The 13,472-nt window shown below is 44.0% G+C and overlaps 1 protein-coding gene across 1 annotated transcript in view; it reads right to left on the minus strand.

The window, feature by feature from the left end:
• Positions 1-13,472, minus strand: part of LOC137433184 (CUB and sushi domain-containing protein 3-like) — a 1,533,363-nt gene that overhangs the window by 690,446 nt on the left and 829,445 nt on the right. The window contains exons 24-26 of the mRNA XM_078783994.1: positions 7,994-8,209; positions 7,651-7,842; positions 4,464-4,633 (exon numbers count right to left, since the gene is read on the minus strand). Coding sequence (XP_078640120.1) covers positions 4,464-4,633; positions 7,651-7,842; positions 7,994-8,209 — 578 coding nt within the window. The remainder of the gene's footprint in view (positions 1-4,463; positions 4,634-7,650; positions 7,843-7,993; positions 8,210-13,472) is intronic.

A 13,472-nucleotide genomic window follows, 5' to 3' on the forward strand; every position in this document is an offset into this window, starting at 1 on the left:
TTAACCTAATCCCTGAGCTAAATAACATGCCCCGCCCCCTCGTGATGGGGAGGAATATACAAGCTTAAAGGGGAACGGACATGAGTATAGACATCAAATGCTTAAGATGAATTAATTGTAGCAACAAAAAAGATTAAATTTGGCGCAAAAATTGTTGCTCTAGCATGCGTGAATCGTGAGATATCCGAGTTTTAAAATGCCAATAGCAGATGATTTCTCTCACGCCGGCCAGCATCTCACGATAATCTGCCCTCCACTATGTGACGTCATCGGAGGAAGCTGATGTGACTGCGCAATAGTAAACAATGGCAGACGCCGACTCCGATAGTTGCGTAAGTCTGGATATCAGCGATATTTATGACCAATCTGATGCGGAAAATGAAGAGAAAGTTAATAATCTTGGGGAATCACACTTGATTCTCCCATACAGATTCGAACCATACCGTCCAGAGAGTGAAGAAGAGAAATCGTCGGACACACACACAATGGCGATCGATTTTGATCTCGGGCGCCTCCAAAATACTGAATGGTATTCATTTTTATGTCTCTTTTTTAATTGAAAAAGTTTCTTTTTCTGGTCAATGGAATACATAACTAATATTTAATTAATGTTCAGTGCCGTGAGGCAAGAAATGGATAGAAACACAGAAACGAAATACGACTTTATTGACTTGGTGCAGCACTGCAGGTGTATCAGTTGTAATTGTATCATTATATCACTCTCTATAATGCAAGCAATCTCTGTGTGTCTGTGTGTCTGTCTGTGTGTATGTCTGTGACCGCTGTTTCTTGACAACCACTGGTCCGATCTAAGTGAAACTTGCCAGGTATATTGCTGGGGACCTGAGGATGTGCCTTTTCAAGGTTTGCTATTAATCAGACAAGTGGTTACCAAGTTATGGCCATTTATTTAGCAAACACATACGTTTTGTACATGAACGAAGGAACAGCGAAGGATGAGAGCGAAGGAACGGCGAAGGACGAGAGCGAAGACCGAAGGAACGATGCAAGTTTTAATTTTTCTTTGCACGTACGGTCAAGCGACAGCGAAGGACCCGCGTGTGTTTGTTGTTTCTGCCTCGCGGTTTGAAAATTGAATACTTGGCCATTAAAACTAATTTGGGATTAATCGTAACTGCGATATGCAAACTTCCGGACAGTGAGGCCTTATTTTTGGTACGTACGTCAACGTACGTATGTCCACGTACTTACCTCCCCACACGCACGGGCACGCACTAGCAGCAGCCACACAACGACTGGGCATGATTCCAACTGATCGTAACGAAAACAAAGCGATGTTCTGATCGTCACGAAGCCAACAAGGCTTTAAGAACGAAAAACTGGGTTACTTCGCAAACGTCATTTCCGGTTTGCGGTTTTGACAAAACTGATTTTGCTTGTTCGGCGATATTTTGACAAATTCTAATAAAACCGCGAAGATATTTGTGAAATGAACTCAATAGAAGTGTTTAAGATATGTTTATGTTTCGAAATCTGCAAAGTTGTTTTGGTCGTGTCCGTTCTCCTTTAATCCGAACACACTGTCTAAACAAGTACTTATTACATCAAGGTTTCTACATGACATTCAGAGCACCTACCTATACAAATCTACCTTGACTAAAGTATCCCTACCCCCACAAACGTAAAAATACTTCTGTAAATTTGATATTTCTGTATTTTATTTTTAATAAATTTGTAAAATAAATTCTAAAAAGAAATTCTACTTTAACATTCTGGGGTATTATGTGTTTATCAGTGAAAATAATCTCAACTTAACCCATTTTTTATTCAGGCTGTAACGCAACAAAATGTGAAAAAAGTCAAGGGGTGCGAATGAATACATCATTAAAGGTGATGGTGTGCTAAAACCTTTCCTGGCAGTGCACCACACCCTGATCCATGGCGGCTAATCCTGAATTGGCACGAGGCACTGGGATAACGAATGTGCCAATCACAGGTGAAGAAGAGCGTTCCCCGGGCTGAGATTCCACCAATGACAGTAGTGGGGGTTGGGGCGGTGGGGTAAAGGTGAGCCCGAAATTAAAGGGGGAACACACGAGAGCACTACTGGCAAGTGTACTTCAGGGGTCTCAGGCTTCGAGAGTCCTCTCTGTCTGCCTGGGTCATCGGCTTTGGCTGCTGCTTCATCTCTGGGTCCGTCTGTCTACTGTTTCTTGTTTTTACTGGAGAGACGTTCAGAGGCTATTGCCTTCAAGCCTTTTCATATTTCATTTCTTTGACTTTGGTCATTTAAGAATCTGAATTCTTCAGTTCTCACACTTTCTTTGAGTTCTATTATCATTTCCATTCTAACTCCTTTGCCTCTGCGACCTTGAGCTTTACTCCAGCCCTGCTTCAAAGCCTTCGCCTCATCATCGCCCGACCATTCCCGCCAAAACCAGCTACAAATCTGTGCTACAAACACCATCATTCCCAGGCTCGTGGAGACACATGGTGGTTCGACGGCACACAGAGTGAGCCCAAGTTGGAGTGAGGAGAACCATGGCTCAGTGCAAACATTTGTTCAGAGTTGCCAGGCAGCATTGGCTCATCCAAGCTAGCACAAGATGTGAAGGAGTTCGGTTCATGCCCATTTATATCTTTCTCTTCCTCCTTCTCATCTCTCTCTTCCATTGGCGGATGTAAGATTGCCGCCATTATTGTAACTAGGGCATGCCCGTACTATATATATATATCTAAAATTATATCCCCCCCCCTCTATTTACATGAAATGGTTTGGTCCAAAGCGAACGGCTTGCGAGTGGTGACAATCCCCCCCCCTCTATTTACATGAAATGGTTCGGTCCAAAGCGAACGGCTTCCGGAGTTTGGTAAAGAAATCGCCATCGCGTACACAAACGCGCAGGAAAGCGAATGAATCGCAAATTCGTTTTTATTAGTTTTAAAACATCGTTTAACGCCAACATAGCGCCAACATAGTTTGCAAACGTGAAATAAATGAATACGCTCTCAAATGTGCCATCCGAGGCAGAGTGTGTCCGCCACGTTCGGCACACGCGATCGTTCGCTGCTCTCTGATTGGTTGAATCGTTTTTTGGACATAGCTCGGTAAGTAATTGTCCGATTAATATGAAACCTTGAAAAGGCACATCCTCGGGTCCCCAGCAATATACCTGGCAAGTTAAAAGTATATCGGACCCGTGGTTGTCGAGAAACAGCGGTCACAGACAAACAAACAAACGTACAGACAGACAGACAGAGATTACTGGAATTATAGATAGACTAGGGCATGCCCGTACTATATCTATATATCTAAAATTATATCCCCCCCCTCTATTTACATGAAATGGTTTGGTCCAAAGCGAACGGCTTGCGAGTGGTGACAATCCCCCCCCTCTATTTACATGCAATGGTTCGGTCCAAAGCGAACGGCTTCCGGAGTTTGGTAAAGAAATCGCCATCGCGTACACAAACGCGCAGGAAAGCGAATGAATCGCAAATTCGTTTTTATTAGTTGTAAAACATAGTTTAACGCCAACATAGTTTGCAAACGTGAAATAAATGAATACGCTCTCAAATGTGCCATCCGAGGCAGAGTGTGCCCGCCACGTTCGGCACACGCGATCGTTCGCTGCTCTCTGATTGGTTGAATCGTTTTTTGGACATAGCTCGGTAAGTAATTGTCCGATTAATATGAAACCTTGAAAAGGCACATCCTCGGGTCCCCAGCAATATACCTGGCAAGTTTCAAGTATATCGGACCGGTAGTTGTCGAGAAACAGCGGTCACAGACAAACAAACAAACGTACAGACGTACAGACAGACAGACAGAGATTACTGGAATTATAGATAGAAGATGATGATAAGTGATTGACTAAGGCATCCGATGGCGCAAATGACTCGTCGGGGACAAGGGGAATATATATGTGCCATCTATATGTGCTTGCAAATTTCCTCGTTGGAAATACATGCTTTGCCTGAATATAATTTCCAAATAATTAGTGTCATAACTTCTGTCCGCTGCGATTGCAGCGTAAGGCAACTGAGGGTTAATTGCCCAGACAAATTTGGCTGTAGATCGCTGTAAGCAGTGCGTAACCTTGGTTCCACTCGGCCAATTAATTAACATTGGTTATGTAGCTGGTGGCACAATACTCTATCCATGACAATCATCTCAACGGTAACCGTAGCACGACGCTGGTCATGGGAAGCCGGCCCAAAATTAATGGTATGGATGGCGTTTGTGATCTTTGGGAAGACTCGACGTCCTTTTGGAGGTATCCAGAGGTGACGACCACCACTATAAACGACTTTAAATCACAATAAAAGCATGCTCCGTTCACTATACACATTCTATATTTTTAGGCAAAGCATTGTGACTCATTATTATGAAAAATAAATTGTTACCGTGTGTGTGTGTGTGTGTGTGTGTGTGTGTGTGTGTGTGCTATGCTTCTGCTCTATCCTGTCCCATATTCACAACACAGTAAAACCATACTGACCTTGACAACATCTCCTGGGCCCAACTGGAATGACCGAGACGTCAGCTGAATGCCATGACCAGAGCTGACCTCAATACTATAGACGCACTCACGGTTTGGCCCATAACTCCCTGGATAGTTTGGGGAAAGCAGCCAACCTTGTCCAGTCCGCAATGTAGCACCACACTCCACTGGATCAGATGAGAGTCGAGATCACAAATAGTATTATGAGCCAGACAGTACGACAGAAATTTAAATATCTGATGATACAAACCTGTAATTTTATCAGCAGTGTCTCAAAATACTAAATTGCATCCATCCTGAGCAGTTGGAAGAGTCAGTTTTGGAAGAACACAATTAAAGGGAAACTCAAATTTAGCCAAAATGGTTACCTACATCTGCCCATAATTAAATATTCACTGAACATTCTTCGTGAAAAAATTCACCATCACTTAGCAATCACAAGATAATTTCCCGTTAAGTTTTATGAAGGCAGCTATGTCTGCAGCTATGTCTTGTCTTTTTGGTTTCTGAGAAAAGCATGACATTTTATAGCTAATCAAGAGCCCATAAATGCAGGACAAGGCGACCTCTAAAAACAATCACGAAGGAATGCAATATTGCTTGCATCTGCTATGTATTTGCGCATTTTATGTTCATGCAAGCATGCAAAGTGAAACATTTGACCACGATAAGATATAATATTTATCAACTTTGAAAATCGGTACAGGTATGATTTCGATATTCCAGAAAGGTGTCCAAGATAAATATGGCACATTGTTAACAAGCCACATCCAACTTAAGATTGCATTTGTCAGTGATCATATTTTAGGAATGCAAAGACATTATCAAGAAACCAAAATAATTTTCCTATTTTCGATGTTTAATCCTTTCATCTCCTCTCCCTGTCAAGGCTAGAATGCCCCAAGGTAGTGTTCTGGGCCCAGTTCTTTATCTGGCCTTCATCAATGATCTCCTTGACTCTCTGGAAAAGCCTCTTTATCCATTTGCTGATGACCCCACCCTCTGCCATTACATCCCTCATCCTTCAGACAGACAGGCTTTAGTCTCGCTTCCCTATCTTCAGACCATGACAAAATCACAATCTGGTCAACCAATTGAAATATGTCTTTCAATCTTGACAAATCTCACACACTCGCTCTCTCTCTCCGAAAGGACCATCTGGCAAAACCTCCAATTTACTTTCCGAACAATCCTAAAGAAGTTCAGTCATTCAAACTCATGTGTCTCACTATCAGTCATGATCTTTCTTGAGCAAACCACATTTCACAAATGCCCTCCCGAGCCAGCCGCGGACTGGGCATCCTCTGTTGTACAAAGTCCTTCCTTGGCACACCTGAATCCCTATCCACCTACAAGGCCTTCATCGGCAGCTTGATGGAGTACTGCTCTCTCCTCTGGGCTGCGTCCCCTTGCTCATATCTTGCTCAGCTTGTTGCCGATGAAACCAAGGCCTCTAAGGTTATTGGAATCTCCCGTGATTAACCTGAGTCTATGGGTCTATCATTTCGCCATCACAGACAGGTCGGTGGGCTCTTTGTATTCTACCGCCTTCTTTCTGGTCCTGCATCCTCTGCTGTTTATGTGATTTATCCCTCCTCCCCTCCCAATCCCCCGACTTATGCAGGGTTCACACAGTCCACCATCAACCCCCTCTGGTGAAACTCCCAAAATCCAGGATCACTGCTCACATCCAGTAATTAGTTCCTCTTTTTCCCCACCTGTGGAATCAACTTCCAAAAACCTCTTCAATCTCATTCTTCCCTCTAAGAATTCAAGACAGTTGTTCACCACCATCTCAAATCATTCCCCATCGAAAACCATAATATATTCTGCCTTCATTAATCCCACCCTCCTCCTTCCAATTTTCCAGTTTTCCCTTCTCGGAATTTCTTTCTGTATCCATTTTGTCCACCTTCTGCATGCATGTTGTGCATCCTGTTTTTGTTTTTGTGTCCTAATCCATTTTCTGTACTGTACGAGCTCTTCCACAAGTCTCGACTATGTGTACAAAAATGATGGCATGCACAACCAGAACGGCACTCAGTAAAGAGCATACCTCCACCTGCTTGGCCATATCATTCAATGGTGAAGAATCACTTAAAAAATTCAACTAGCTGGATCCGGATCCAGATCCGGATCTTCCCCAAAATTGCATCGATTTTTCCTTGTCACTCACACAACATGTCCACCAAGTTTCGTCCAAATCCATCCATAACTTTTTGAGATATCCTGCTATGTATCGTTTTTGGCCCCATCTCCCAATGGTGAAGAATCACTTTTTAAAATTCTAGTAGCCGAATCCGAATCTTCACCAAAATCTAATCATTTCGTCCTTGTCACTTACGCTACATCTCTGCCAAATTTCGTCCGAATCCGTCCGAAACAACCTATTGAGATATTTTGTTCACAAACGGACAGACAGACAAACGGACAGACAGGAGTGAAAACATAACGTCCATCCACCTTTGGTGGCGGAGGTAATAATCTTCTGGAAATCTAGGAAATTTGCATTCTGAAATATACTACTGTTTCTTTCCTCATTTATAAAAGATGGACAATTGATGTTAATATTGCCATATTTTTATTGGATTCTGTTTTAAGGAAATTCAATGGCTTGAAATTAATTTCATCAGATTCAAAATCATCACATTTTCATCAATAGCGCCGTCTCCAAGATCCAACTCAACATTTCCTCCATGTGCAGCTCCCTCTGTGCACACCTTACATTTGAATGTAGCTGCCACACTGGTTAATGACCCTCTCAGACCACTACATTTTTGATGAACCCACTCAGTGCACATTGTACATTGAATGGAGTTCACTCCGACACCCTTCCTATACACAGCACAGGGCCACTTCCCAGTTCTTTCCACCTCACCACATGCTTTACAACTTGCCATCACCTTCGTCTTTCCGTCTTTCCGAAAAGCGAAAATTCATTTTCATTGAGTGTAAAAAAGCAATTCTAGGGCTCTGATAAAACCTGGAGCATTTGTCAAGTTTAAGGAAATAATTTGGACAACAGGTTCTTATACAGTATGAGATTGCACTAAACTTGAAAATAATCCTCCACTGCAATGGTATTAGTGTGCTGAAATGTAGTGCTTTTCTCGTCTGTGTTCAAACACATATTAGATACTGTATTATCTCTCCCTCCCCAAGTGAGAAGAGCGCGTACACCTACCAACACACCTTGGCAGAGGAGCACTCCACACCCGCCGGGCACCCCCCAAACAAGTGATCGTCGTTGTGCCCACAAGTCGGTAACCTGGTTCACAACCAAATTGTATGCGGTCACCAACACCCAGCTTTGCATCAGCCACCCGATGCCCATATTTAGGAATTCCTGGATCCTGGCATGGTTCAAGGTCATATTCTGGAAAAAAAAACAATGGCGAAAAGACATGGGATTTTGATTGACCTTTTTTTTACTGTTGAGTTAATTTAACAAGAAAAACAAAAAGGGTTTACACGTTGAAGCCTCAATCCAAATTTATGGGGGAGATTCAATGTATCCCAAAAGTGACCTTCAAAGGAGATGTTGAAGCCTTCATTGACCATGGAGAAGTCAGAGATGAAGCGGAGCTGGGCACGGAAGTTACCATGAAGGCCGGCATGAAGAGGAGCTGGAAGTGCTGAACCAGAAAGCCGAGCTAATGGTCGCTCAAAGCTTCCATTCTCACTCACTAGCAGGTAGTCGTGTTGGCTCTCCAGGTGGAATACGTGAAAAAAGAACTGCACACCTGCCACAAAAGACAAACTCCAGGGAGTTTATTGTACATTTTCATGGAAGTAAACATCGACCTTGTCGTAATAAATTCGAAAATTGTTTGGATTTGTGCCTGTACCTGGTCCTTTATCATAAATGTATCATCCGAAGTGCACATTACAAAAATATTACACACAGGGACACCTGTGCAGTCTGACGCACATACATGTACATGCACGTTAGACAATCCAAAAGTGACCGTTGAGCTTGAATCGATAAAAGTATGAATGTGCAGCTTCCGACTTTAATACCTGCATAGTGCATACCAACACAACACTGCACACTTTAATACCAATAAATACCTGCATACACATATATTGTCATCAATATATTGTTGCGACCATGGAAATGAACCCCCATGTATTCAGACAAATGCAATATTTTCCCTGGATTGATATTTCTTTAGTTTGTACTTAGATGGATTTCCTACCCATTGTTTGGAGCGATTTGGGATGAGGATTTGTCGTGAGCTTAGCGTGTTTCATTCCCTGAGTAATATCCCCGACTTTCCAACTTTTAGTCCAACAATCCATCTTTCAATCACCTCCATCTATTTAGCTTCCAAACAGTAACTCCTCACGAGCACGCTCTTTGCCTTTCAAACCCAATAACCCCATGAGAAACTTCCCTCGCTTCACCTGAATCCACCAGTCCAGTCCGTTCCTCCATCCGAAAGGCCTTGCCTCATCCTTTTGCCTGAAAATTCCTACTTTACGCCACCCCTTCAAGCCTTCCCTCCAGTCTTTTCATTTGACATCCGAAACCATCACCCTTTCACCACCGAGCCATTACTCCATTTGTTCAATACAATGGGCCCGAGTTATTCTAACTTTGTACAAAAGATTCTTAATCGTGTGCAAATGATCGTGGAGTTAAAGAGACCTTTCTTTTCATTGCCTACAAAACTCCCATTTAAAACACAATACAGGTGATTATTAGTGCTGCGGTGGTGTTTTCTTGCTTTTCTTTCCTGCAAAACTCCTCAGTTGAACCCATTAAAAGTTCATCAGTTGTGGGTCATCTTGCAGAGGCAGTTCCTGCAGACGAAAAAGGGCAACTGCTCACCAATATGGGTGTGCTTTGGTTGAAGAACAAACCTCTACGATTAAATAGCCAGACAGAGACCAATGAGAAGGCGACATGGCCGGACAGAGGTTATAAAACCTGGATGGCCAGGAGCTGTAACTACAACCCCTCTCAGCGGTTATAAAAGGCCAGATCAGCAAGCCATCTGGGTCGTGGGCTCGAGCTCGCACCAGCGTTAAGGCTCGGCACTCGACTTTCCACTCGTCTTGTCTGACAGGTGTGCTCTCCACTCGCCCTGTCTACCAGGAGCCACTCCACTCATTCTGTCTGCCAGGAACGCTCTCCACTCATCCCGTTTGCAATGAGTGCTCGGATCTGGTGCTCTCGCATTTGCTGGTCTCGTTTGTGCTCTTGCTTGTGCTTATGTTTGATATTGGGCTTGTGCTTGCGTTGGCGCTCGACTCCCCCCAGGAGTGCGCTCCACGCGTCTGTCTGCCGGGAGATCCTGATGGTGCTCTCGACTCGTCTCATGTGCCAGGAGTGCTCTAGATTCATCTTATTTGCCTGGAAGTCTCCACTCGTCTCATTTGCTGGGAGGTCTCGACTCTGCTCTGGACAAATGAGACACCAAGGGAGACCCTGTATGTTGCACGAGTGTGCATGACGCTTGCAGGGACAACCTACAAAGCTGTGAGGGGATGCCCAAACCTCTGCACTGCTTATCTGGACCACAACAGCTGCAGCCATTCATGTCCTGTACTTGAGATTCACGCAAACCCATTCATGTCTGTGTGAGGTGAGCCAGGAGCTGTACCCACACTCAGCTCGGCCACTAATCTACTCCTCTTTCTAAATCTACACTCCCGGATGATTGATGGCACCTGTCAAATGTTGCTCATCCTTTGATAGGAAAGTTTTTTTTTTGTTTTTTTTGTATACTGAATCGAGGCTCGTGAAAGAGCTAACATTTATTTCACAAACAAATCAACCAGACAAACAAAATATATGAAAAGAGGGAGCGGAAGACAAGATGGGGATTTGCAAGTAGGCCCTATAAGCATGACGATAGTCTGCTTTCGCCTGTTTCTTTTAATTGTGCCTTTTGCTTGAGATTTCTCGCAATCAATTGTAGACAAGCGTTACGCCTAGGTCCCCCGTCGTTGAAGTGATGTGAGTTGAAAAAGTGGAAGACGCAAGGCGGCCATCTTGGATTTTGACGTGGCGACCCAATTTTCAATAGCGTTCTCCCTTATGCGTAGATACACCCACACACCAGATTAGAAGTTAGTAGTTCGTTTATCTTTCAAGATATTTCGCTCAAAAAGTTCAGACATATATATGGTGGCGGCCATCTTGGATTTTGACGTGGCGACCCAATTTTCAATAGCGTTCTTCCTTATGCCTAGATACACCCACACACCAGATTAGAAGTTGGTACTTCACTTATTTTTCAAGATATTCCGCTCACAAGGTTCAGACATACATGGCGGTGGCCATCTTGGATCTTGACGTGGCGACCCAATTTTCAATAGCCTTCTTCCTTATGTGTAGATACACCCACACATCAGATTAGAAGTTAGTAGATCGTTTATTTTTCAAGATATTTCGCTCAAGTTTCAGACATATATATATATGGTGGCGGCCATCTTGGATTTTGACGTGGCGACCCAATATTCAATAGCGTTTTCCTTATGCCTAGATACACCCACACACCAGATTAGAAGTTGGTACTTCCCTTATTTTTCAAGATATTCCGCTCACAAGGTTCAGACATACATGGCATCAGACATACATGGCGGCGGCCATCTTGGATTTTGACGTGGGTTGCACCCACACACCAAATTAGAATTCAGTCCTTCGCTTATGCATGCACGCACGCACGGATGCACGCATGCACGTTCGCACGCACACACGCACGCACGGACACACGCACGGACGCATGGGAAAACCATAGTCCCGCTTTCGCTCCGCGGTGCGACGGGGGACAATAAATGCTCATGATTGCTATCGTAACTACCTGTCACTGCTGATTAAATAAACCTTGTTATGCTTGACGAAAATAATATGCTTGTTAAACTGTTAAATGTTTCCGAGCTGATCACCATTTCCTCCATTGGTCCAACATCGTGTATACGTTTAGTTAGACAGGAAGTTTTGCCACACTGATTGGCTCCGACATTAGCCAACAGCTATCCACTGTTCGCTCGGCCATACATAATAAATAGACGAGTGGTTGTTGAGGTGCGATCCCCAATAAGGGTTGCCGTGCCAAAGGTAAGACAACACATAATCAAGGAGCGAAAACCATGCTGGGGTTAGCGGTTTTAATCGGCGGCTACAGTTGCCTAGCAAGCCCTCGGACTGCAGAGTTATCTGTGGTCAGCAGCTCATATCAAGTATATATATATATACTCAGTTCAGCAGTTCAGCACCAGGCTGAACAGTTTGTTTTGTATCCCAATGATAGGCCAGATCTGTATTCGGACCTCAACCTAAATCTAATCGGCTTGTTCTTGTCACCTACCCAACTCATCCACTTAGTTTAGTCAAAAATCATACCTAACTTTTTTTAATATTTTGTTATATATCGCTTTTCGGAAAGACGGAAATATGAAGGTGATGGCAAGTGGTAAAGCATGTGGTGAGGTAGAAAGAACTGGGAAGTGGCCGTGTGCTGTGTGCAGGAAGGGTGTCGGAGTGAACTCCATTCAATGTACAATGTGCGCTGAGTGGGTTCATCAAAAATGTCGTGGTTTGAGAGGGTCATTAACCAGTGTGGCAGCTACATTCAGGTGTAAGGTGTGCACAGAAGGAGCTGCAGATGGAGGAAATGTTGAGTTGGATCTTGGAGATGGCATGAAGCTGGAAGGTGTGAAAACATTTTGCTACCTAGGAGACATGCTGAATGGAGAAGGTGGATCAGACTCGGTGACGGTCGCAAGAGTGCGATGTGCATGGAAGAAGTTTCGGGAACTGAGTGGCGTGCTGACGAGGGGGGAATGTCGCTGAACCTGAAGGGAAAGGTGTATGCTGCATGTGTGAGAAGTGTTATGATTTATGGGAGCGAGACATGGGTAATGAACGTAGAGCAGCAAAGAAGGCTGGAAAGGCGAATAGTTCGGTGGATGTGCGGAGTATCGTTGAAAGAGAGGAAGACAAATGATGAATTGCGAAAGATGATGGGAATAGAGCCTGTGATGGATGCTGTGAAGAGGAATAGGTTGAGATGGTTTTGTCATGTGTTGAGGAAGGACGAAAGTGACTGGTTGAGAAGAATGATGGAAATGAATGTAGAAGAAAGTAGAGGACGGGGAAGATGGAGAAAGACTTGGCTAAAGGTGGTGGAAAAAGAAATGCGGGCAAGGGGGTTAACAAGGGGAGTTGTAGAAATAGAGCAAAATGGAGAAGATTGTCATGGGGGCTGCAAGGCTAACACCCCGTTCTAGCAGGGAAAATGGCCTTAAAACGCCTGTTGTTGTTTTTGTTGTTATATGTCGCTTTTCACCTGATCCCTCAATGGTGAAGTATCACTTAAAAATTAAATAATTGTCGTATCAGAATCCATATTCAAATCTTCACCAAAATCGAATCGATTCGTCCTTGTCACACACACAACCTGTCCACCAACTTTCGTCCAAATCTGTCCACAACTTTTTGAGATGTCCTTCTATATATAGTTTTTGGCCCCATCTCCCAATGTTGAAGAAAAATATGAATATGAATGATCGTTTTAAGGCCATTTTCCCCGCTAGAGCGGGGGTTAGCCTTGCGGGCCCCATGAGAATCATGGTTCCCTGTTTGAGGCAATGTTTTATGGCCGGATGCCCTCCCTGACGCCAACCCTTAGTCGCCTCTTACAATGTGCAGGGATACGGTGTACCTATTCTAAATCGGGGTGTATACCGTGATCATTCATCCCAGCAAGCTGGTACTCAATTTGCCGACCTCGGAAGGATGACAGGCTGAGTCAACCCCCCTGGCGTTAATTCAGCGATCGACCGGGATTCGAACCCAGGATCCTAGGATCCCAAGCCAGCACCCTGACCGCTGAGCCAACACCAGGCTAGGCATCCAGGCATCCACCACCAGGCATCTCCCAATGTTGAAGAATCACTTTAAAATTCTACTAGCTGGATCCGAATCCGGATCTTCACCAAAATCTAATCATTTCGTTCTTGTTACATACATTACCTCTCTGCTAAATTTCTTCC

Source organism: Myxine glutinosa, chromosome 8 (assembly GCF_964187855.1).
Source record: "Myxine glutinosa chromosome 8, kmMyxGlut1.1, whole genome shotgun sequence".
Lineage (NCBI taxonomy): Eukaryota > Metazoa > Chordata > Myxini > Myxiniformes > Myxinidae > Myxine > Myxine glutinosa.